This window comes from Pleurodeles waltl, chromosome 6 (genome assembly GCF_031143425.1).
Source record: "Pleurodeles waltl isolate 20211129_DDA chromosome 6, aPleWal1.hap1.20221129, whole genome shotgun sequence".
NCBI lineage: Eukaryota > Metazoa > Chordata > Amphibia > Caudata > Salamandridae > Pleurodeles > Pleurodeles waltl.
Genome location: NC_090445.1, coordinates 141,059,795 through 141,083,750, shown reverse-complemented (window position 1 = coordinate 141,083,750; position 23,956 = coordinate 141,059,795). Strand labels below are relative to the sequence as shown.

The window sequence follows — 23,956 nt, the reverse complement described above, 5'->3', positions numbered from 1 at the left end:
ATGCCGTAGATCGATTTGCAGCTTACTAGGAATTCTTAATTAGAACCTATAGGTTTTCTTACATAAGGAATTGCAATTTCCTATTTGTAAATCAGTAAGAACAGCAATTTGGAAAGTGCAATTCCTACTTTTTGCACATCTGGCCATAAGTACTTTTCCTAGATACTAGCCACTTTTGTGGCCTTTTTCTCTAAGGGCTTTCTAGCCATTCGTCCAGGTGATATTTAGAATTAGAAGATGTCCCCATGACACTGGGACACTTTCTACTCCTACTTCACTTTCAAATTAATGCATCCTTTAAGTTGTAGTTTTGTCTTGTTTCAACTGAGTCAAATGGAGTAATGTTCCTAATTCCAATAGTTGGTAAAAACGAATGCTCAAACTGGAGATGCAGTGTCCTTTTGATTTGGAGCTATACACTGACTCTATTCCATGGGTTTCCGGTGTATGTCTAGGTAGGTAGGATTGTTGGCATAACCTCTTACTGTGTGAGTGCATTCCATTTAGATTGTTTATGTGCAAATTAATCTTCCACATATATACTCAAAACCGTCTTGGATTAAGTCCTCCGAAAACCTATATTTTATATCCTATCCCTAAAATTATCTTGCAAAGTATGGTGGGGTAATGGAAATTGAGTCTGGAAGAGGACCAGGTGTACAATCACCTACAAGCTCCTGAAAGCTGTAGCATTGTTGCTGTTTTTGTAAGTTACAGTTATCATAAGTCACTGTACATATTTATCATCTCATAACTGGCCACACCAACAAGTGTATCCTAATCCTCTCTGTCTTTTACTGCTTTTCAGATTATTGCTGCCACCACCGACAACGCCAGAATTGTCCTGCAGATTGACAATGCTAGACTGGCAGCTGATGACTTCAAACTTAAGTGAGTCTGAAAGTTTCTTTATTGCTTACTGCTGCCACAAAGCAAACAGTGAGATACCCCTAGAACTCAAATCCCCAGAAATAGAGGTCATGTAATTCATTTGTAAGGCGGTAGGGTGTCTAATCACTTTCCAAGTGCTCACTTTAAAAATTCCCTCAGGGAATCAGATGGTTGAATCTTTGACTTTCAGCACAACTGTCAATGTATCTATACATATTTACCCATATTTCTCAACAACCTCTGAATGGATTTATAGCAAAACGAAAAAGCACACTTTATTAGTAAAATTCTAGCTTTTTTACCAACTTTGGTTGGTATTTTGTAAGCGCTGTCTAACATTTCCTCTGGAAATTGCATGCAGAAAAGCATTTTGAGATCCCTCTGTTTTATCAACCCCTCCTTGACAGATAACTTGGAAGAAAAGAGCTCAGATGGGTGAACTTTTTTTTTGGAAGGTTTCATTAAGATTCATCAAACGGCGACAAAGTTATTAGCAAAACCAAATAAACACTCTTTCTAACGAAAACAACACAGTGGTGACCACCACTGTGTAATCTCTATTAAAGGCACCTGTATGGGATATTACACACCACTTCTTTCATACCCATTGCGAGGCCCACAATTTTAAAGGCAACAACCATTGGCTACTAGACAGATGGGGCAGTCCATGCAGCGTCTCCCATTCATACATCTGTACGAGTTGTACACCGCGCCTTTTACATCATTCGGGATCATAGGGCACATGTCACTCAGTGCTCAGAACTCAGAGAGGCAGGGTGCATTTTTATTTCCTCCTTCTTGAAATGTGGGAAATTGTCATCGTCCACTTACCTGCATGGGGTAAATCCAGTTGTGGCCCACTTTGCTCGAAAGGAGGGAGAGGAGGCAAGGCACCTAACTTTTTATCAAATTAAATTTAAAAAAAACAGACAAAACCACTTACCTTTTGGGTGCAGTCCCGCGCCGCACTCCTTTTCCCTCCTTCCATCTTGGCTGAACACACAGGCACCCAGCCTGCCCTGCGGCCAAACCTGACACTGCCCAAAGCAGCGTCAGGATTGGCTGGGAGCGCCCTGGCTGGGCGCCCCAAGGAAAGTCTAGGAGCCTGTGCAGGCTCTCTCAGCTGGAGAGAGCCTACCGTGCACGTGTGTTTGGCCGGCCCGAGCCCGATGGCCAAAACTACATGGGTAGTGAGGAGGAGTACTGAGCACTCACCCTCGCAGCTCCACTCCCCAGATGCCCCACACCTTTCACAACGATGTGATAATAAACCTAGTTTATTATCCCCTCTTTGTGAAAGTTCTGCAGCTTCTGCTGCTGGCGGGGGGATGACGCTCCTCCGCCCCAACGGAGGAGCTGCCTCTGGGTAAATCTTTAATAAAAGTTTTGCCGATTCTGTAAACTGCATGAATTGAATAGCGTTTAGAATGGGCGAAATGATAGATAACTCATTGAGAAACTGCATCTCTTAATAACGTTTTTGCCAAAAACTTTTCAATTAATTTACCGGAAATAAGCAACTTCCACAAGGTCACAATATCATAAAATGCAAAAATTGTGAGCTTCATTTGTTAACTTAAACTTTCATTTCACATGCTCATTGCAGTACAATGGTCTTTGAGCACTGTCAACCGGTGCCATGTTCACTATGGCATTTTGGAATATCTAAATTAGCGCTACAGGAGTACTCTTTTAGTACTCTTATATGTCTTTGACAGTTGGCCCCAAAATATCTAAAATAAGAATAGAATTTGAATATTAATGAATATTCAAATGCGGTTAGTACAAATATAAAGGGCTGAGCTCTCTTTGCACTTTCACTAACGGAGCTTGTAAACAAGTAATACTGTAGCACTACTTCCCATACTCAGTGTTCAGCAGGCAGCAAAAGTCACCCTGCATTTAATGTAATATTGCAAAAGGCACAAAAGAAGAAAACAAATTATTGTTTTTTGGTTTTTTTGCAGCATTATACTAACATGTCACTTCTACATCACTTTCTGAAGCAGTTCTAATATGATATGACTTAGGCTGTATCATGAGCAGTGCGATGTGCATCTGTTTTCAAGAAAATCACAGTCTCTGCAGCATCATGGACAACATTTAGGTGTCGCAGCTGCGACCCCTGCTTTTGCCCCTTCGGAACTCTGGCTCTCCTTTTGTGACCCCTGGCCTCAGAGGCGGCTGCTGCTGTGAGAATAATAAATAAAATAACACTTACCTGCTGCATGCTGCATGCTGCCTCGGCGTTCCTTGCCGCCTCCGTCCTTCTCTCCTTCTTCTCTCCCTATCCAATCCAGATGCTTCTCTGCTGTTACCCAGCATGAGAGAAGCACCTGGATGGATCTGAGCGGCCTGAAATACATCTCAGTTATGAACTGGGAGCCTGCACTGGTTTTTCACCCGGGCTGTACAACACAGTCCAGATGAAGAGTTCTGAGTGCGCATGTCACTTGAAGTGCACAATACTCCTCCCCCTCGTGAGGAGGATGGCCCACCCTGCCCTACACTCAGTAGTCTGACCAAGGAGGAAGCAAAAAATATAATGATAATACAATGGTTTTATTATTATTTTATTTTTCTGATGCCCTTCAGCAGTGGGATGACACTCCTCTGCCATAAAGGAGGGGCCTCTCCTACCAGGAGCACAGGGGCAGCTCATCCTTGCAGACGTCAGTTGGAGCTCCATTTGGAGCTCCATTTTACTTGTTTTCTGTCAGTGATTTATTACACCAACAACAAATAATACATTATTCACTATTAGTGTAATAAAGAATGGAGTGCAAATAGCTGGAATATGACACTCACTGGCATCTGAGGTGTAAACATACTTTTAAATGTATGGTGTGTAAGTGCTTGTGGGTGAGAGTCTGTTTATGTGGGAGAGTATGTGTGTATATGCAAATGTGTAAAAGTGTGTGTAAGCAAGCATGTGTGTGAGTAAAAGTAAAGGTCAAATGGCGTGTGAAATCACTTCCGCTACCCCTGGCATTTTGGCTAATTGACATTCATGTACAGCATATGCAATAACTTCCAGTCTTCTGCTCTTATTTCCAAGTACCAGTGTCCAGAGCTCAAGTACTAACTCCCAAAGTAGTTCCTTTGCTCCCCCTCTGGCTTGCCGCATCCTGGGTTAGGCCACTGTTCTTAGCCGCCTTGACCACTGCAACTCTTTGTTTTTAGGAGCTTCCCAAAATGTTTTGAAGAAGCTCAAGCATATTCAAAACATGGCGGCTACAATTGCTTTGGGACTACCTAGTTCTTCTGCCTCCGCTGCCATTGACTCCCCGCCTTGTTTGCCAGTGGCTAAAAGAGTTTCTTTCAAGACTCTCAAGCTGGCCCGATTTATTTGAACAACAAATTTAAGTTATATGCTCCCATTTCCAGCCATAATATGAAGCAGTGACTAGCAGAATTAATGCAGATCTCTACTATGTGTAAGTAAATAAAAATAAACGTATTTATTTCTGCCATTTTTCAATGTTTGGTTTACAGCCTATGTGGTTATCTGTTTGCACTTACTGTGGAGTACTTTACTGCTATGATATTAATAACACTGCACTTACAGCTGTCTGCTACCTTCAGGTACAGACATGTTTTAGAACTATTTGCCTAAATTCCTTTTTCTGGTGCTGAATGAAATAAAACACCTATATTACGTTCTTAAAACAGGAGGTGGGTATGTTGACCACAAGTCTGGTGCTAAGCTAAGGCAAAGTTGATCGTTTGTTCTCTGGCCACTCATCCTCGCCCAGTTACAAAGCAATTTTCAAAGTAATTTGTTGCAGTATAGTGCCCTCTTGTAGCTACTTGACATGGCACCATAAGGCCAATGTTCACAGTCACTTTAATTTATCACCGACCGTAAATGACAGCCACAAATATCTCTTGGTATTTTCGCCCAGGTTTGAGAATGAGTTACGCATGCACCACAGTGTGGAGGCCGACATCAATGGACTGCGCAAGGTGCTTGACGAGTTGACCTTGTCCAAGTCTGACCTTGAGGGACAAGTGGAGAGCTTAACCGAGGAGCTGGCTTCCCTAAAGAAGAACCACGAAGAGGTAAGCAGTAAAGTTGCGATTCTAAAGCTACACGAAGGAAATGGCAAACTTTAGACCTAGGTAATGACCTCGGCCACCCCTGTGGACAGTGTACTACCCACCAAACTCTAAGCACCCTAGACCTATTAAGGGCAGGAGGAAATGCCTTTCCAAGACCAATGTGAAAGAAAACACCCCTCAAAACTGGTAGGGGTCGAGAGCCTGGAGTTTCTCTATGGATAAGAACGTTTCTCCCATAGGGAAAAAAAAAATAGAAAAATCTAATTGCAACATGGCACAAAAGCAATGGCACTTTGCCATGTGTAACGTATAGCATATATAATGATACATGCAAAAATACCTCTGCACTCTTGTTAATAGGAATTGAAAATGTCTTCCTAAAGAATGCCAGGAAATCCGTAATTGTCTCAGCTTTCACGGGGTACTTCTGGAAAGCTTTATAAATTAAATCTGGACTGATGCGATGGGGTGGACCTTCTGGGACAGAGTTACAACCTTCACTCTGGATATTTAGGTGAGGGCATGAAGGTAAAAACTTTTAAACTTGCTTTTTGTCAAAGAGGAAATTCTATGATAACCTCTGAGAAACTTTTCCAACAAAGGCAAGGCTTCTCTGGGGGTGTGTCAGTCTTTTTGTAAGTTTATTTTTTGGTAGGTAAGCCACTGGATATGAAACTAATTTTGTAATATCAAGCTTTTCTGAAAAGTATGGATGCCGTGTAAAACCTCCATATTTAAATTTGGAGATATTAACAATCATTCACCCAGTACAGAACTGGAAGCTTACTAAGCAACTGATTTAGACATCTGTGATCATGCAAAATTCACCACTTACCAGTGTATGCAGTGAATTACCATTAGCAAACCACAAGATGCTGGCAGCAATTCTGCCAGTTGTTTTCCACTGATAGCATATTGACCACATCCAATGGAATCAGTGTATTTATATTACCACCCAGGCTCTAGTTCAGGTCCAAATATATAGAGACTGATCCATTCCCAACACTTGTATTCCATCTTTTGGATAAACGCTAATTAATGCCCTTAACATGTGCTATCTCTCCTGTAGGAGATGAAAGGATCCCAGGGGCCCCAAGGGCAGCTCAGCGTTGAGATGAATGCCGCCCCTGGCACTGACCTGCTGAAGCACCTCAACGACATGCGAGGCCAGTACGAGGCGATGGCTGAAAAGAACCGCCAGGACGCTGAAGCAAGGTTCCTGGAAGCGGTGAGTAGGAGAGGGAATTGTCCCGGTGCATGTCCTACGGGCTGAGCAGTAAAATGGACCGTTAACTGCCAAACTTACACATTTCTTCAAAATGTATTCTCCTCTTTAATGCCAGCAATAATAAATCCCATGGTAGGCTCTGTCCAACATGTCAACATCTGCCCAGTGTCCGGTAGCCACGCATAGACCCCCACAGATCTCTGTTCTCTGATTTCTTGGGTTGGGGGATTGGGCCTACAGTAAATATCAAAACGTTATACCTGCCTATGTTCTCTCTTAGAGCAACCACCTCAAGCAAGAGATCTCTGCCGGAGCTGATCAGATGCAGTCAAGCAAGAGTGAGATCTCCGAACTGAGGCGCTCCCTGCAGACCTTGGAGATTGAGCTGCAGTCTGTTCTGGCCATGGTAGGTGGTAATAGCTACTCCTTTTCCCCATATATAGGGGTACAACACTAGACGAATCATTTCTTTCAATTGTCACCAACCTCAACAAATTTCAACAATAAGAGCCATACTTTTTTCAGAAATGTTTCTGTCCAACAGAGTAATAGCTCTTTTGTCAACACAAGACGGAGGCTAGATATTTGGCCTCTAGGCCACATACAGATTTCTGCAGCTAGTACATTATTTTTGGATTGTGATGATGTGATGCCATTGTCGATCACTAGTGGTACAGCTCAATAACAACAGAAAAATAGTTTGTTATGATAATTAGACTGCTCTTCAGAATGGTTTTTGTTTGCTCATAGTGTAATCAATGGCAAGAACTTCCAGCGTTGCCCTTAGTCTGATTTTGAAGATAACCACAGGAGATACATGTTCAAACCGTCACGAGCACCCCAACCCTGCTTCAATTTAAGAAATAGTTTAAGACACATATCTATGAAGAACACTGCATCATGTCTACAACCCCGCTACCTCTCACATCACTAGTTGGCTGTACTGTATCTTTGCTTTTGACCCTGTACAGCACTATGCTGAATTTGACTACATTTGTGCTATACAGATACCACACACATATATACAAACTAATGGACTGATTGTTTTAGATGACTTTAACATACATGTTGACAATGATTTAGACACTGATGGCACCAAACTTCTGGGAATGTTTTCAACCTTCAATTTAATCCATTGTGTCCAGGGGCTCACCCATCAGGCAAGACACACATAAGATCACATCTATGTTAGACAGAAACTTGTTAATATCTGCTCTATCATGGGTTTATCTTGGAATGATCTTCGTTATTGTGGCCGGTGAGGGATACAGACAGGTGAAGACCATGGCCATATTAATTACTTCTCATCATGACTGGTTAAAGTTGAATAACAGGAAACTAAATAATAGCCAACTGGTCTTAGAGAATCACATCAATGTTTCAACTGAACAGTGGGCTACTTATTTCCTAGATGCTACCCTACCTATAATAGTCAAATACCACTGTTCTGCTCTTTCTGCCCCCTGGTACTCACTTGAATTTACTGCAGCTAAACACAAATCTAAAAAGTTGGAAAGGGCTTTGAGGCGCATATATGACAATGCTGACTAGTTCTCCCATTAAAAAGATCTTAAGGTTTATTAGGAGTTCATTTTTACTGCTTGCTCCAACTATCATCATAACTGCAAACTCTCTGCTCAGACCCCTGTAAAATAATTATTTGCAGTGTATGTTTCACTGACCAATGTTGAGGCCAAGTACACCTACAAATCAACCCACCCAAAACGTTGCTCTAATCTGGCTGTTGTTTTTCAAACTAGATGTCTCAGCTCCCTTCTCTCGATGATCACTAAGATATTGGAGTTCTGGGTTCATTTTCAGGTATTCCAGCATATTGTAAACAACAACAACTGACTCAATTATTTCTAATTAGGCTTCAGGCCACCCTTGACTACTGAGACAGTTTTGATTGACACCAATATTGACTTTAAAATTGTATTGGATTCTGGGTGCTGTGTGGCCCTTTTATTGCTCGATCTACCAGCAGCTTTCAATACTGCAATACTGCTGTCATTACTGCTAAGGGATGGAATAGCCTATCCGAGGTGTTCAATTCAAAACCAATTTTACTCAAGATTCTGCATAGCGACTGAAAACCCACTTCTGCCAATAATATCTGTACATGGTCACCTTACAGTTCTCAGCTCCAGGACAATGATAGGTATTTGGTCATTATAGAAACACATAATCAAATTAGGTGCCCTTTTGAATCTCAAAGAGATCAGTGACTGGCATTTGCCAGACACAATGTGAGGTGTATAAAGGAGTGGTATCTTATTTCCATGTGACTTTTGTGTATGTATGTTACTGTTAGACCTGACATCCTTGGTGTGGTATTCCCCCAAATTATTTGCCTTCATTCCCTTATTTTTGCTGAACTCATATCTGTTGGTATTAGGACTCTGTACACTATAGCCCTGCTAATCAGTGCTAAAGTGGCGTAAACGTTGTGCATGACTTAGGTAGCAAAGGAAGCGAGCAAGCTTAATGGACAAACGTGGTGTCCAGGTTGTGTCCGCCTCCCGATGAAAAAATTTAAAAAACATTAGCAAATGATGCACTTTAAAACATATGAATTTTGTGAGAATGCAAGGTTTATAAAGTGGGAATGTATAGTCTTAAAATATTAAACACGTTAAAAATTGCCCCATATGTTATTGTATTATAATGTTCAACAGTTGTATGCAAATTGTACAGTGCAACAACTCCAGTGCAGTGTGTTGCACTGCATGCTCCATCATCTTTGGAAGAAAATGCCCTAGCCAGGCTTTGGGAAGCACCCAAAGTTGCTGGCTGCAATCAGTCATACAGAAATATGTGCAGACAGGTCTTTCAGTGGAAGGTAAAAAGTGGGGTCCCTCTATAAGGGCACATTGTTCTCTTAACTGCCAGCAACATAAATGACTTTGAACAAGAGTGATTGTGTTTAAAGTCACCCAACTTCAACTTAGTTATGACATGGTTTACTGGGAGGAAAGATTAATGGGACAATTAAGAAGAGAGCTTCTGCAGGAAGACCAGAGGCCCACAGAAGCTCTGGCAGACAAGACGCCCCATCCTCTAAACCTAATGACAGCAAAAGCAATTCAGGCACACAGAAAGAAAAAAATGCACTTTGTATTTGAATAGTGACGAGGGCATTAAGAAACTGCTGTCTGCATATTCCAAGTTCAAACTTTCGAAGGAGTACAATTCATTATCTGACTTTCAAACTTTGTTGTGCCGATTTTTGGTACCTGCGTGTTATCTGCTGTACTAAATTATGCCATGTCTTTTCACGTCACCCTTAAATGAAAATTGAATGATTGTGCGTACCTGATGTGACAGGAAAATGCATGGAGCTGATCTAACAACAATACCAACTCCTTATGTGGCCTGTTACATCTCCGAAGTTATGTATTACAGTAAAATAGGCCCACAGCCCTGGGAAGCACTGAAGTCGAATTCCTCTGCTTTGCAAGTAATTAGGAGCACTGTAAAAAAGCAGGAACCAGCGAGGAGAAGTAATTTACAGCATACTTCAAGCTTTCTACACAGAATTAATGAAAAGGGAAAATAAAGGAAAAGTACAACAGTGCTGTGACACCCCGAATTGAATTAATATGATAACCATGAGCTCATTTAATTGGTTTCCTGGCAAAAACTGGTCCCAATTAATGATTATGAATTCACTGAAAAGCTATGTTGAAATTGACCTGGAGGTGCATTTGCGACATGCACCAATGTGAAAAATATATGTTCCTGCGAACCAGCTCCTCTCTGATCTTACTAAAACAGAGCAGAAATCTTGCGGAGCAAAAACCTCTGATGCTGAGCGCGTCGCCTCGCTGCCATTGAATCATCCTAAACTGGAGGTAAATATGTTTTCACAAGTGAATTATTGTGATGGTAGAATTGGCTGCCTCTGCAACTCATTACCCTGTGGTGATTCGCTCTGGCCACTAAAGAGACACTAAGGACCTTTTTTTTAAGTGAAACGTCAGTGTTTGCATAATTGCGAGGGAGGCTTGCCAAAGAGGGTAATTGTGTGTGTGTGAGGGGGAGAGGTACTAACAGAGGTCAGCACCAGATATAATGTTTTGAGAAAGGAGGCATGAGTTGGGGTGAGAAATCTCTCACAGGTTCCACCTCAGTGCACTGTGTAAGAGGGGTGAGCGTGCCACAAAACAGCAGCGTAGGCCTGGCACTGTTTTATGGCATGTTCATAAAGGCATTAAATGGTCACAGTAGGGATTGATCTCTGGGCATTACCGCTGTGTGAATTACATTTCTAGATAGCCTGTAAACAATAGCGACGTGGAGCGTGGCCACCCATCGGTCATTTGCAGTGCAGGCATGTGGCTCCTTGGAAGATAGAGACATTTAGGGGGCCATTCCGACCCCGGCGGTCGGCGATAATGTGGCAGAACTACCACCAACAGGGTGTCGGTACTTACCGCCACATTATGACATTGGCGGGTTGGCTGAAGCCAACTCACCAATGTACCACTCCCACCGCCACAGCAGTAACAGCTGCCGGGCTGGAGATATCCATCTCCAGCCCGGGGGCCACATTTGTGCCGCCTCCGGGATTATGACCCCGCCTACCGCCATGGTTTTCGTGGTGTTCATAAAGCCATGAAAACCATGGCGGTAGGTCTTATCAGTGACAGGGAGTTCCTTCCCTGTCACTGATAGGGGTCCCCCCGCCTCTCCAGATAGCCCCGCACACCCTACATCTCCAAGCCCCCCCCACACCCTTGTACATCCACGCCCCTTCACACACACACGCATACACAACCTCATTCACATATACATACACACATGCATACACCCAATCACAGACACATCCGCACACACTTCTAAACATACACTCAGACACGCATTCACATTTCACAACATACACGCACTCATACGTCAGTACATGCACACACACATTCAATACTCAACACACACCTGCATTCAGGCACACACATACATTCACACGCCCACACACACACACACACACGCAACGCCCCCCACGCCCCTCCCCTGTCGGAGACCCGACTTACCTGGATCCAGGGGATTTTCCAGGCAAGAGACGGCATGGGGTGCTGCTACCCCACAGCAGCGCCCACCAGCATAACGTGGCCAGGTCGTATTATTTGTCATACTACGGCTGGCGGTGGTCTACTGGCGTGGCGATGCTGGTGGTAGCAGCGCCAACTTCTCGCCATCCGCCAGTATGGCCACAGCTGGATTTCCGCCATTCTTGTGGCAGAAATCTAGCTATGGTGGACGGCTGGTGGACGGCTGGTAGCCGCAGCGACGGTCTTTTGGCAGCCGTCGCCGCGGAGGTAGGCGTTTTTTAACCGCTGATGTTGTGATGAGGGCCTTAGTGCCTAGAGAGAGGGATGGTGCAATGCGGGGTTTCTGCAAATACAGCCCTCGTCCGATGAAGGGACCTAATGGAGCAGATAGGAGTGCTAAGTGCTAAGCACACTGCAGTGTTTACGATTATAGGGCAAATGGGGGATTGGGAGGGGGGAATAAAAAAAGAAAGATTACTTACCTGCTGAGGCTGCCACTTTGGTGCTCTTCTCCTCCTTTCCTGACTCCCGCTGTTCAGTGGTGCACTGCACAGGCTTCCTAGACCAATCCAGATGCTAATTCTATTACCAGCATGAAAGAAGCACCAGAATTGGTTTGAGCTGCCTGGTTTTCCGCTCACACAGGGACTGTTAGCCTGTGTCTGCCTCCACCCAGCTGTGCAATACAGCTCGGGTTGGAGGCTGCTAAGTACACATGTATGTTTGGCCGTTTTAAAACTTCTGGCCAAACATACATGTGCCCATAGAAGTGCCTATCACTCCTCCTCCCTGCTGCAGACTGTCATCAGGATACATAGCCCTGCCCCTCCCTCAGCTGGAAACCTGCAAAACGAAAAATAAAATTATAATATGTTTGTTTATCGTTTTAGTTTTCATGGTTGAATTTGCTGGCTCTCAGCCAGTAGGGTGACGCTCCTCTGCCCTAAAGGGGGAACCGCCGCTGATCTCTCCTTCAAACCTGGTAAATATTGACTACACCTAATTGGCATGTTTAATTTACTAGTAAGTGCCTTCTAAATGGCACTACATCCAGCCAGGGCCTGTAAATTAAATGCTAATAGGGGGCATCAGCACTCATTGTCCACTCTCTAAAGTAGCCTGTTAAAACATCTCACCTGACACTGCAGCTTGTAATGAAGTTTTAGATCCCGATCCACTGTTATTTTGCACACCACGCCACCTCAGTTTGAACCCAGCTATATGCAAATCAGTCTTGACCCTGCACCTATAGCAACAGTCCAGCCCAAACTGCCAAGCCAGATCCTCTCTGAACTGGAACATAAACAACCCAGAACAGGTTTCGTCCTAGTTATGGGCTCATCAGCTGGGTACAGCTTGGTTCCAGTGACACAGTCTGCACTGGACCCACAACTGATTCATATTTGGTTGGTTCCAAACTGAGGTGGCATGGTGGGCAAAACAAATGATGAGTTGGCATACAGCCCGAGCGGCCAGTGGCTGAGATTAATAGAAGCATTCCATCCATCGCTTTGTTGTTTTTACTTTTAGAAAGATGGCATTCCTGTATGAGGTCCCCCAGGCCTTTCTAGAAGATTCCAGATTCCTGGAACTGTTGGGGGTCACCATTGAGGATGTGTATTAGACTCAGACAGTGCACAATGGGGCCCTGAGGTGGCTTGGAGAGGGTCTTCCTGGCAGGATGACTGAGGAAGAGCTGTACCCAGCCCTGATTACATTTTCAAAATGAACTTGACACCAGCCCTGTCCTGCCTTTTGTCACTCTAGATAGTTTGGAGCCAAAACCCAAAGGAACTGTGCAGAACCAATTTAGGGAGTAGGTCAGGGAATTCCCCCACACAAAGGCAAGCACAATGTTTTAGAAGAAGACCTTCAGAACCGATCGTGACAACATTCCTGGACCTATGAAGCTCTGTTGCGCTGACATCCACCGTCTGCGACAGTCAACCAACTTGAGACTCCAACAACAACCAGTCCTTTGTGTTCTACAACCCAATGTGGCACTCAACCTGCTCTCTGCACCAAAAGCCTTCTCCTCGCAGCCTCCTCCAGTGCAAACAGAAGTCCTTGTGCCAGACTTGACAAGGTAACTCTTCAATGTGATGAATCTTGTCCCTGTATCTGGCCGGCACTCCATAGTGGTTGGACTGAACTTGCGACTTTCCCCTGGTCTAGTGAAACCATCTAACTGCAAATGGTGCTTTGAAACTCAGGCACATATTTATGAAAAATGGTTCACAACTGCGCTAACGCAGTTGAGTGTCATTTTTTTGAATGCCATCCATAGGCCATATGTTTAAAATGATGCACAATGGCGCTAAGGAATGGGTAGTGTCTCAAAAAAGACGCTAACTGGTGAGGGATGGCGTTTTGGAAAATGGCGCTAGTGGGTCAGAAATTACGTTAGACTGGTTAGCAAAAAAATATCTGCCTGCTACTCTGCCTAGTGTCATTTTCAGACACACAAGCGACCAAAAAATGACTCCTGTCTAATTATAGACAGGAGTCAATACCCCTAGCCCAATGCCCACCACAGGGAACCAGTGTCCCCTGGCTAAGCCCTGCATACCCAGTACCTGGCAGGGGGCCCCATATAAGGTGAACAAATGATATATAGCACACATACACACACACTTACACTTACCTGAAACTTATCTGAGATGGGCTCCCTCCTCCTGTAGTGTCCCTCTGGTGTGGGTGGTGGTGTTGCTGAGGATTGGGGTGGGCATCTTTGTTCCCATTCCATGGTGTTTTCCCATGGAAATGGGCCTACCTGCACATTAACACCTAGTCTGACCAGGCGTTAAATAATGGTGTTAAGCAGGTTTAGCACCATTATTTAGGTCTGCCTCCCACCTGTGTGTGGTTTCAGCGTCGGGTGTTAAATATGGCACTTGGGAGCTAGCGGCATTTTTAGGAAGGCAACGCCTACATAGCATCTCATTGACGCAAGGTGGGTTGGCACTTCCTAGAAATGGCGCTAACTCCAATATTTTGATGCTAGATGGGTCTAGCATCAAAATATAAATATGGAGTTAAGTTAGCACCACTTTAGTGCCAAAATAAATGGTGCTAAGGCAACGCTAAGCGACCATTATTATGGGCCAAAATATCTCTGGTTCTACTGATGGGATTTTTGTGATACAAGTATAATTTTATTAACATTTACTCTATTTTTCTAAATTGGTTAGGTATTTTTTTGTGTTGTGTTTCTCTTTACTGCTGTTTTTGTGCTGCAGAAAAACTTTACACATTGCCTTTAGGTCTAGTCTGAGTGCTTTTGTGCCAAGCTACAAGAGGGTTAAGCACAGGTTAATTTAGTGACACTTGTGATTCACCCTGACCAGAATTGGAGTTGTTGCCTGAGTCCGCCTTTCACCACCCGATTTCTTGTAGTTACAAAACATCACGCTTCACAAATGTAACCTTTAGGCTGTAATATATTTCTCAGACTAAGCTTCTTCCCTATTATATACGACCAAAAGAAGAGTAGAGTTGCGCAGAGGCAGAGTTGTCCTTGAACTACACTAGAGACGTTATAAGGCACAGGCAAATTGCATAATTTTCCAGTGCTCCTGTGTTAAAGTAACATCTCACTCGCTTTCTCACCGCTGTCTCATTTTTTACCTCATATTCCTTCCCTTCTCTGACTGTCTCTCTCTACTGATCCATGGGTCTACCTGATCTCACCCTTTTTACCTCTCTGCTTCTCTTCTGACCTCCATCAGATTTATTCTTCACCTTACCTCCTTCTGTCTACTTTGCCTCCTCCTCTACCTCCCCCCTCTTCTTAGCATCACTTTTCTCTGCTTCACCTCTGTCCATAACTTATGCATCCTATTTCACAAACCACTAAATCCACACCCCTTTCTCTTCCTCATTTCCCCATCTACCTCTCTCTCATTCTACCTCTATCACCTCCACCACCCTTTACCTCTATTTCTGTGCCTAACATCTCCTTCCATCATATGCCTCCCTCCATATGTCACCTCACCCCTTCTACTTAACTTTCCTTCCCTCTCTCTCTCTACCTATCTCTACATTTCCATCTACCAACTTCCTCTTTTGCTTTATGGGCTCTAGCTCACCTGTGTGTACCTCACATATCTCTCTCTAACATACCTCTCTGCACCACCCGTTTACATCTTATAACCTCGCCTCCTTCTTCACCACCTGTGCCGACCTCCATCCCTCTATCACCCTCTACCCTCTCTCTACCTCATCACTCTCTCTGCCTTACTGCTCTTTCTGCACCTGTCTGCTGTTTACATCCCACCTCCCTGTCACTTTTCCTCCATCTACTTCAGCTCCCTCTTCAACTCCTCTCTCTCGTTGCCTTTCCTATCTATGACCAACTGCCTCTCTACTTCTCTGTGCCTTTCTCTCATAGCTTTCCCTACCTCAACACATTTTTCAGAAAAGCTTTCTCTACCCCATTTCTTTTTGTAACTCACTTCTCACTCAGCTCATCTTTCTGATCCACATCTTTCTCTCACTACCTCACCTCTCAACTTATCTCACATTTCATTCGCTACCTCATTTCTCTTCCCTTCTTTCCAGCTCTGTTCCCTGTACCTCACCACTCTCACTAACATGTTTTTCTTTTACTGCCTCTCTTTCGCTACCTTTTTAATCTAGCATTACCTCCTCTCACTCACTATTTTTCTCTGTACATTTTCTAGTTCAACTCACCCTCTTTACCTTAGCTTTATTTTAGCTGCTCTCCTGATATATCTATACCTCAAAACTTTTGCCCACCTTATACTATCTCTGTACTTCACTCGTCTTTCTCAGCTTTACCTTTGTCTTTCTACTTCAGCTTTTTATCTACAGCTTATGTTTTTTGCCCATCAGTCTATCCACCTTTCTTTCTGACTCACTATTCTCTCTACTTGACCTCTTTTTGCATCTAACATCTTTTTTACCCCTCTCACTACCTAATGACTCTCTCTCTTTACCACACATCTCCATACTTATTCGCCTTCCTAACCTGTCTAATGTCTCTTGCTCACCTCTCTTTCTACCTTCTCTCCTTCTCTCCTTCATCTCTCTGTGAACTCTAACCTTGACCAACTTGGTAAATTTCCTTCTCCCTATCTCTAGAGAGTTCTATCTCACTCTAAAACCTAACTATCTCTCCCCCTGTTTCTCGCTCTATCTACCACTTCCCACGCCCTACCTCTTTGTATCTTTCATTCCATCTACTCACCTTTGTCTCTTTATCTTACATCTCTACCTACCTCACCAATTGGTCTACCTTATGTTTATCTTGTCTCTCTGCACTTCATCTCTCTTGCTATGTTATTCTCATTACCTCTTTGCATTTTTTCTGCCCCCCTTCCTATTTCTCATTGATATATAGTCGAGGTACGTTTACTCCTGCTACCACATTTATGGAGCATTCAAAACCGGATACTCCTGTATTATACCTTGGAGTACTGGTGACACCACGGAACTCATACCTCTTCTCTCCCTCTCATTCCACTCTCGCTGGCTCATTCATCCTCCTTTATCCCCTTCATTTCTACACTGTCCTCCTATACTCACCCTCAACCTCATTCATTTCTCTCTTTGTCAGTTGTACCTCCCAATGTCTCCTCTTCTTTTAGCCTCCTTCTCCCTTCTTTCTTCTCTTCCTCAATCAACTCCCCGTCTCCAGTTTTTTCACTCCCCACTGTCACTTTTTTCCTTCATCTCTCTACTTGGCTTTCTTCTTTTTTCTACCTTTTCTCCCAACAATGAGAGCATGTGAAAACAGATAGGTTGTAAAATATACACCTTATCCACAGCAAGTGCTAGTAAGTGCACTGCACAGTGACCATGTAAGTAGCAACTACTCCATGCTTTATCACAATGTTTCAAAGCTCCTTGTCTTGCTCTCTGCCAGAAAAAATCCTTAGAAAGCAACTTGGCAGAAACCGAAGGAAACTACTGCGCCCAGCTAGCAGAACTTCAGGTCAAGATCGGCATGGTGGAGGAGAAGCTTGCATATATCAGGGGCGATATGGAGCACCAGGTTGCAGAGTACGAGCACCTCTTGGACATCAAGACTAGGCTGGAGAAGGAGATTGAGACCTATCGGCGCCTGCTGGAGGGCGACGGCAGGTATGGATACGTCAAAGCTGGGATCATACCCACGTTGCAGTTTCTAAGTGCAGGGAAATAGAGCCAAGCAAGTACCATTGGTAGTACTTGGTGAAGTATAATTTGAAACATTTGCCTCACTCGGTAGCTTTGTATGCTGAATTTAAGAGCAGGCTACACTCAGTCACGCGTGTCTCTTTTTGTTTGCTTTCAGTGGTCACAGCTCTCAGTCAACAAAAGGTGAGTGTCTCTCTTTTGCCGTTGCTTCATGTCCGTGCCTTTAGAATGACGTTTCTTGTTTCATGAAACATTCTCGCTTATCACCCTAACACAACATACCACAAACACATGGCTCCTACGAAACAAACAGCTGCCCCATCAAAGCGTCGCATCACATTTATTGCTATCAGCGCATCTGATGCAATTGAAACCTCTGAACTCTCTCGTATCGAAATACCACAACACTCACACACCCACTTCCTCTGTCACAGACTCAATCCTATTTTTTCAGGGAGACACCATTAAAGGTAATGGAGGGGAGGCGAGATGTAGTGAGAAAACCCAAGGGATCTGTTTAGAGCCTGCTGGCAGGGTTGAAATGTGAAATTTCGAGTTGCTCAGTCATGACGTTTCTCAAGCAATCGGGGTTGGATGTCTATCGGGCAGCCCTGCCTACTGTAAACTTGAGTAGGTCTGGGTGAAATTTCGGCTATGCTGGCGTAATTTTATGCAATTTCAAGAATTTAGTAATACACTTGTTTTGCAAAATTTCTCGAAATTATGCCATTACGCCATGTGACGCAATTTAGCATCAAAGCACGGAAACAACACAAATGACCAGAATGTGTTTAGGGTTTTTTCACAACACTTGTGATTTGTGTACTGTTTTTTTAGCACAATATGGCCCTGATTTATACTTTTTTTGCGCCGCATTTGCGCCATTTTTTGACGCAAAAGCGGCGTGAATTTTGTATATTGTAAAGTTACGCCGCTTTTGCGTAAAAAAATTGCGCAAATGCGGCGCAAAAAAAGTATAAATCAGAGTCTATGTGTGCAAAATGGATGTGAGGATGTGCATCGCACAAAAGTATAATGCTAAATGCTAGTTTTGTGTTTTTCTTAATGTTGCATAATTCTTGTGAAACTTTGCATAACTACACAAAAGTAAACTACGAAAACTTCGCACACTCCTGAACGTTATCTTTGTCCAGGTGCCTATGAAGGACCATCATTGCTTTACTAGTTGAATGAGCGGGAGAAGCTGCAACACTGAAAGCCGCTGAAAAACAGGAGCTAGGCCCACATTTTTCTGATGTTAGCAAGGAAGGAAGCGAACACACGTAGTAACACTACCCCGAACAAGAAAGGGGAACAGTCCCATCCTTAATTCAGACCGGGCCATTGGGAGTGGCAAGATTAAATTAATGGTTATATTATCCATGCCTTCCAGGTATCTAGAAGTGGGTGCAACATTGGAAGCTAGCCTCACACTACTGCATGGATCTGAGTTCCTCCTTATCTCTCCCGTTAACTCAGCCATCCCAGTACAAGCCTTGCTGAACCCCAGCTCTGTGCTGAACTGCCACCCTACATTGTGGAATTTGCCAAGTGCTTAGGCTTTATTTTGGACAAGACTATGATCCTGCAGCAGATTTCAACTCACAGACAGATAGAGTACAGCATTTCCAAGGCTCCTTCAAAACATTAAACCCTCTTGTGTGCTTCTCTTTGTAAGCTCACCCCTTGAAATTCCCAAACATCACCTGGCCCCTCTCAAAGTGGTGTTACATTCACTGAATAGGCTGGCCACTGGTACAATAGATTTGGCCTTGTCTTTTCAATCCTGATCACTGTTTCTTGAAATTCCTACCAGTTTGCCAGGACCTCTCTGCCTACTATGGATGTCTTTTTTCATCGTAAATAGCAGATTAAGTTAATTAATTTACTGTCATTTTTCAAATGTGCACAGTGAAATACACACACTTATCTGAAGCTCTGCCTTCTCCCTCAAGTACACACTCATTCTTTTTTTTACCATCGAGAGTTCATTGAATGTTGGATGGATGTGGAGGTGACCTTTACAAAGAAAACATACGTATAATTCCTAAAAGAAGGCCATGGTCATCTCAGTCGAAGCACAATAGTCTGAGAAGTTAGGATAGTCTAGAGCTGAAAGCACATGCTCCGACTACAGCGTTAGTCAGAAGCACGTGCACCATTTAGAAAGCTTACATGAAGTACATTCCCATGTGTGAGAATATTCTCATAGGGCACATGCACCAACATGCACATGTTTACCGGCACCAATAACAACACGTTGACTTGAAAGACTGGCAATAAAAATAAAACTATCCTAGGATACACTTGCACAAGCTAGAAGGTTCGCATAGGGTTCATACCCTAAACAGAATCTTCACAAGAGACAAATACTAAAAACTACAACTGTCACAATACACATGCACACAAATAGAATGATCCCATGTGGCACAAGAACTAACTGCGATGTTTCCCTGAGGCATCTGATCAAATGAGAATTTTCCCAAGTGACAAATGCACCAGGCAGCACCATCAGGCTTTACACACTGAATTCTAATGTTCACATGAAGCACAGTGTTGAAAGTCTCTTTGCACCAGGGTTAGCATGCTTGCATGAAGAACATGCACTGTTATTAGCACATTCAAACGAAGGGCTGGAAAAATGAAAGCATTCCCATCGAGCACAGGTACCAAGCAAAGTTATCAAATGAGGTGATGCACCAACTAGGATAGCCCACGAGGCGCGTGCAAAAGTAGAAGCTTCAAGTGATCCACATACACCATATAGAATGTTCATATTCAGCACATCCCTTCACATTTTCTCCAGAGAGACATGCACCAATTTTAACATCTTGACACCTACTAATAACAATATGTTCAAAAGAAGGGCTGTCAAAATAATGATCACTTTTTCATGTGGTACATGCACCAACTAGAACGTTCACATGAGGCACGTGATGCAAATAAAGTATTCCAATGAGGCACATGCAGTGACTGGGATATCACCATGAGGTATATGCATCCAGAAGATTCGTAACAGGAGCATATCGGGCTTAGATGATTATCATGCATAAAAGTTAAAATCTTCACACAGGAAGAAGGACCCTGAAAACAAAGCCTATTTGAGGATAATATACGCTTTTCTTTGGCCAGTTTGGTGCACTTCTTGGTTTCAAATGAAATGCTTCGCTGGTCGATAAAACATATATTTACTTATCAATGCTCAATTTAGATGCTCAAATAAAAGGATTTGCGAGGGCAAAATCCAAATCCTGATTCACAGAATGATGCAGAATTCCAGACTCCCACTAACATGCTCATGGCCCTCGATGCTTTGCTTCTCATTATTTGTTCTCTGAGCTCCATATTTCACTTCCATGTTTCTTCTTCTTTTCAGCCCCAGATAGTACTAGAAGCCGAGTTGTAAAGACAATCACCCAGGACCTGGTTGATGGCAAAGTGGTTTCGCAGCAGGAGAAACAAAGTGAACAGAAACTGTAGCCAGCATCTGAACCTCACCTTATGAAATGTTACTCTGACCGGAAACTTCAATAAGATGCACAACCCAGGAGGAGGGTCACTTTCTCCTTCCATAATATAACTCCTCATGCTCAAACTTCTGCTTTTACTAGGCCATTTTCAACTCTGCAAAGACAACCAAAGGATGTTCTGGACTCTTTATTGCACTGATGGACACTTCACCACCACGTCAAGTATGCAAGTAAATGAGGCGGTGCCCAAGATGAATACGAAGAAACCTTAGCTCTCTAACACGTACTACACCATCGAGCAGTGAAAGGTTGCTTGGACAAAGAATCTGTGAAACATCTGTTAACAACTTCTAACGACTTGTGCAAAATGAGAGCATCTTAAATGCCCTACTTGTTGCAAATTTACTACAGAAGCCTTCACAAGGTGGGAGGGGCACTGGCTGGGACTGGGACAATTCACTGTAGCAACGCTCTCTTTAGGGTTTCCATTTCTGTTCCTTCATCTTTCTTGACCAGAAAACATAAATATCTACTTCTGAGAAATTACTATTCAATAAACCATATTTTAAAATGCAAACAAGGGTTTGATGTTCTGGTGGTGAAGATTTCGAAAACATTCTTCTAATTATGTTCTTTGACTAATCAAAGGATATACTTTCATTTAATTATCAGGAGTGGCAATGGTCTTAGCCATAGAGGTTTCCTGAATTTTCTGATGAGGAAGCAGTAGAGAAGCATATAGTCATACCTAAAAGACATGTGATAACAGCACTTCACTGTCCAGCTGTAGATATAACTACTGGAGTTGCAGCATGAAGCTCTGGATTCCTCAGGGCTCACAGAGCATGAGTGTGCAAAGATTTTTTTTTTTTTTGCAATCTTTAAAATGTTCTATTTGATATCTTCGAAAAGTTCTAGTGATAACTTCTCAGCGTCCCATATCTATATAGGAAAATCGTGACATTTGGAACAGCTTATGTTGTAGAAGATAACCTTGCTCAGAGCAATTCTGAATACATTTGCGATTATGCATAGAAAAATATGCAAAAGGTGAACCTATTGTCTGCATGCATTTTCCATCTTGACTGGGCATAAGTAGACTGAAAATTACCATGCAATGCACAGAAAATATTTGTGGGTGCCAAGACCAGCTTAAACCACAATATTTTGCCAACTCTACAAAGGGTAGAGTTTAGGATTTTCATGGAATATGGCTAGTAACAAAAAAGGTTTTGGACACCAATAGCGATGTTAACTTCTCACCCCATAACATTAAATACCATTTCTGTTTAAATCAGCTGACATATTTTCTACTCCAGCCTGATGTATCCATTCTCTGTGAGTCGGCACCGCAAACAGGCCTCTTAAGTTGATTTACAAAAATTATAGGACTGCTGTGGAACAGACATGCCACACCGTGGCCATTTTAAAGTGCTAGCATTGGGAGTTAGTTAAGTACATGCTCCTCTCTGATATTCCTCATTTGCAGGTTTTTTTCCTAACATGCTTATTATTTTTATCAGTTCCGTTTTCGGAATCTTGGGATATACAAAGCCCAAATTGCGACCAAATCGCAATTTGGATTTTGCTATTCTGTACTTGGAGGGTTAGTGTTTAGGGTGTCTCTTGAATGGTATGGATGAATGTTTTGTGACTGAAACATGGTCGCAAAGCAAACACACTTTACCACAAACTCAAAGTTGGTGGTAACCTATTCGCAAATGCCAAGGGGTCCCCAAGAGACCACTTCCCCTTTCGGAATTGCTGGGAAAATATTTTTTAAGAGCAGGTAGTGGTCCACCGGACCACTGCCTACTCTTAAAAAAATGGAACTGCTACTTTTAATTTTTTAATTTTAAAACACATCACTGTTTTCTTTTATTTCATTATTATTCATGAGTTAGGTCTACTTGCGACCCACTAGGAATCGCAATATTAAACTCAAAAGAGTTTAATGCATTAGAAATAGAGATTTCCTAATTGTGATCCGCAGTAAAAAGCAATTAGGAAACCGCTACTTCAGTTCTTCATACATGTAGCCCCGTGTTCGTTAAATGCACTCATAAACTTTGCACTACATTTATTTTCAGAACACCTACACTTACCTAGAATTTTTGAGGTATTTGAGAAATTGAGTTAAAGCATTGAAAACATCTGTTGGCATTGGGAAGAAGACAAATTTCATTTTTCATTTCTATGATACACATTTTTTCCCATCCACAGCTTACAGAGGGGGTTCTCTGGGATAAACAAGTTGGGCTTGCTTCATGGTTGGCTGGAGATAATTACCACCTTGGCAAACAGGGGCAAATATACGATCAGCTTTTGGTTATTGTAGTTATCTTGGTCTTTCTTCAGAGACTTTCAGTCTATGACCATTACTGCTCTAAGATTGTATTACTTCTTAAGGGCTTGGAGTTTAGAGAGTGAGAAGGCCCTCACATAGGAGATGGGCTCTGACTCTCATAGGAACAGCACCCGCTGGTTAAGTAACTCTGACTCCCTCCGCGTTCTTAGGCGGGAAACCAGTCTTCATGGCCTTCCTAAGTCAGGTCTATTCTGCCGTCACCTGTTTTACCCAGGCCTCATGAGATAAAAGACGCTGCAAGAGCAGGAAAGTTGTTTTCTGGACCATCTTAAAATTACCAGCGAACTAGAAACACCTGCCCAGCATTATGTCAATACACAAAACCGTTAATCAAATCTATGTGCTGCCACTCATCCTCACAAACAGAGGTTTTCAAACAGACATAGGTCCTTACAGAAACCCGACCTGGTCGAGGTATCCTCAGCTACTAAACCGTTTCTTGGCCACATTAGTGTACAATGTGTACAATATGCACCGCGCTCTTTCCAAAATTCTAGTGCACTCCAGTTGTCTCCCATAAACTCTAACTAGCTCTAACCATAATACAGGACAAATACCCTAGGGGTGTGGAATTTAATAAAATATCTACTTACCCACGGGACAGGCTGCTTCTTAAAGTTACTTGTCCTGTAAAAAAATCTACTTGTCCCTTTGGTGCCGTGTAGTGCGGCGACGAATTATGGCAGCAATCTCATTATGTAAAAGCTCTGATAATAACCTCTCTGATCATGCCAGAGCTACTACTATA

General features: G+C 43.0%; 1 protein-coding gene across 1 annotated transcript in view; it reads left to right on the top strand.

Annotated features, from left to right (window-relative positions):
* Positions 1-21,420, top strand: part of LOC138299390 (keratin, type I cytoskeletal 10-like) — a 34,191-nt gene extending 12,771 nt beyond the window's left edge. Inside the window, exons 2-8 of the mRNA XM_069237617.1 lie at positions 809-891; positions 4,797-4,953; positions 6,023-6,181; positions 6,462-6,587; positions 17,117-17,334; positions 17,528-17,553; positions 20,747-21,420. Coding sequence (XP_069093718.1) covers positions 809-891; positions 4,797-4,953; positions 6,023-6,181; positions 6,462-6,587; positions 17,117-17,334; positions 17,528-17,553; positions 20,747-20,850 — 873 coding nt within the window. The 3' untranslated portion in view covers positions 20,851-21,420. The remainder of the gene's footprint in view (positions 1-808; positions 892-4,796; positions 4,954-6,022; positions 6,182-6,461; positions 6,588-17,116; positions 17,335-17,527; positions 17,554-20,746) is intronic.
* The last annotated feature ends 2,536 nt before the right edge of the window (positions 21,421-23,956 follow it).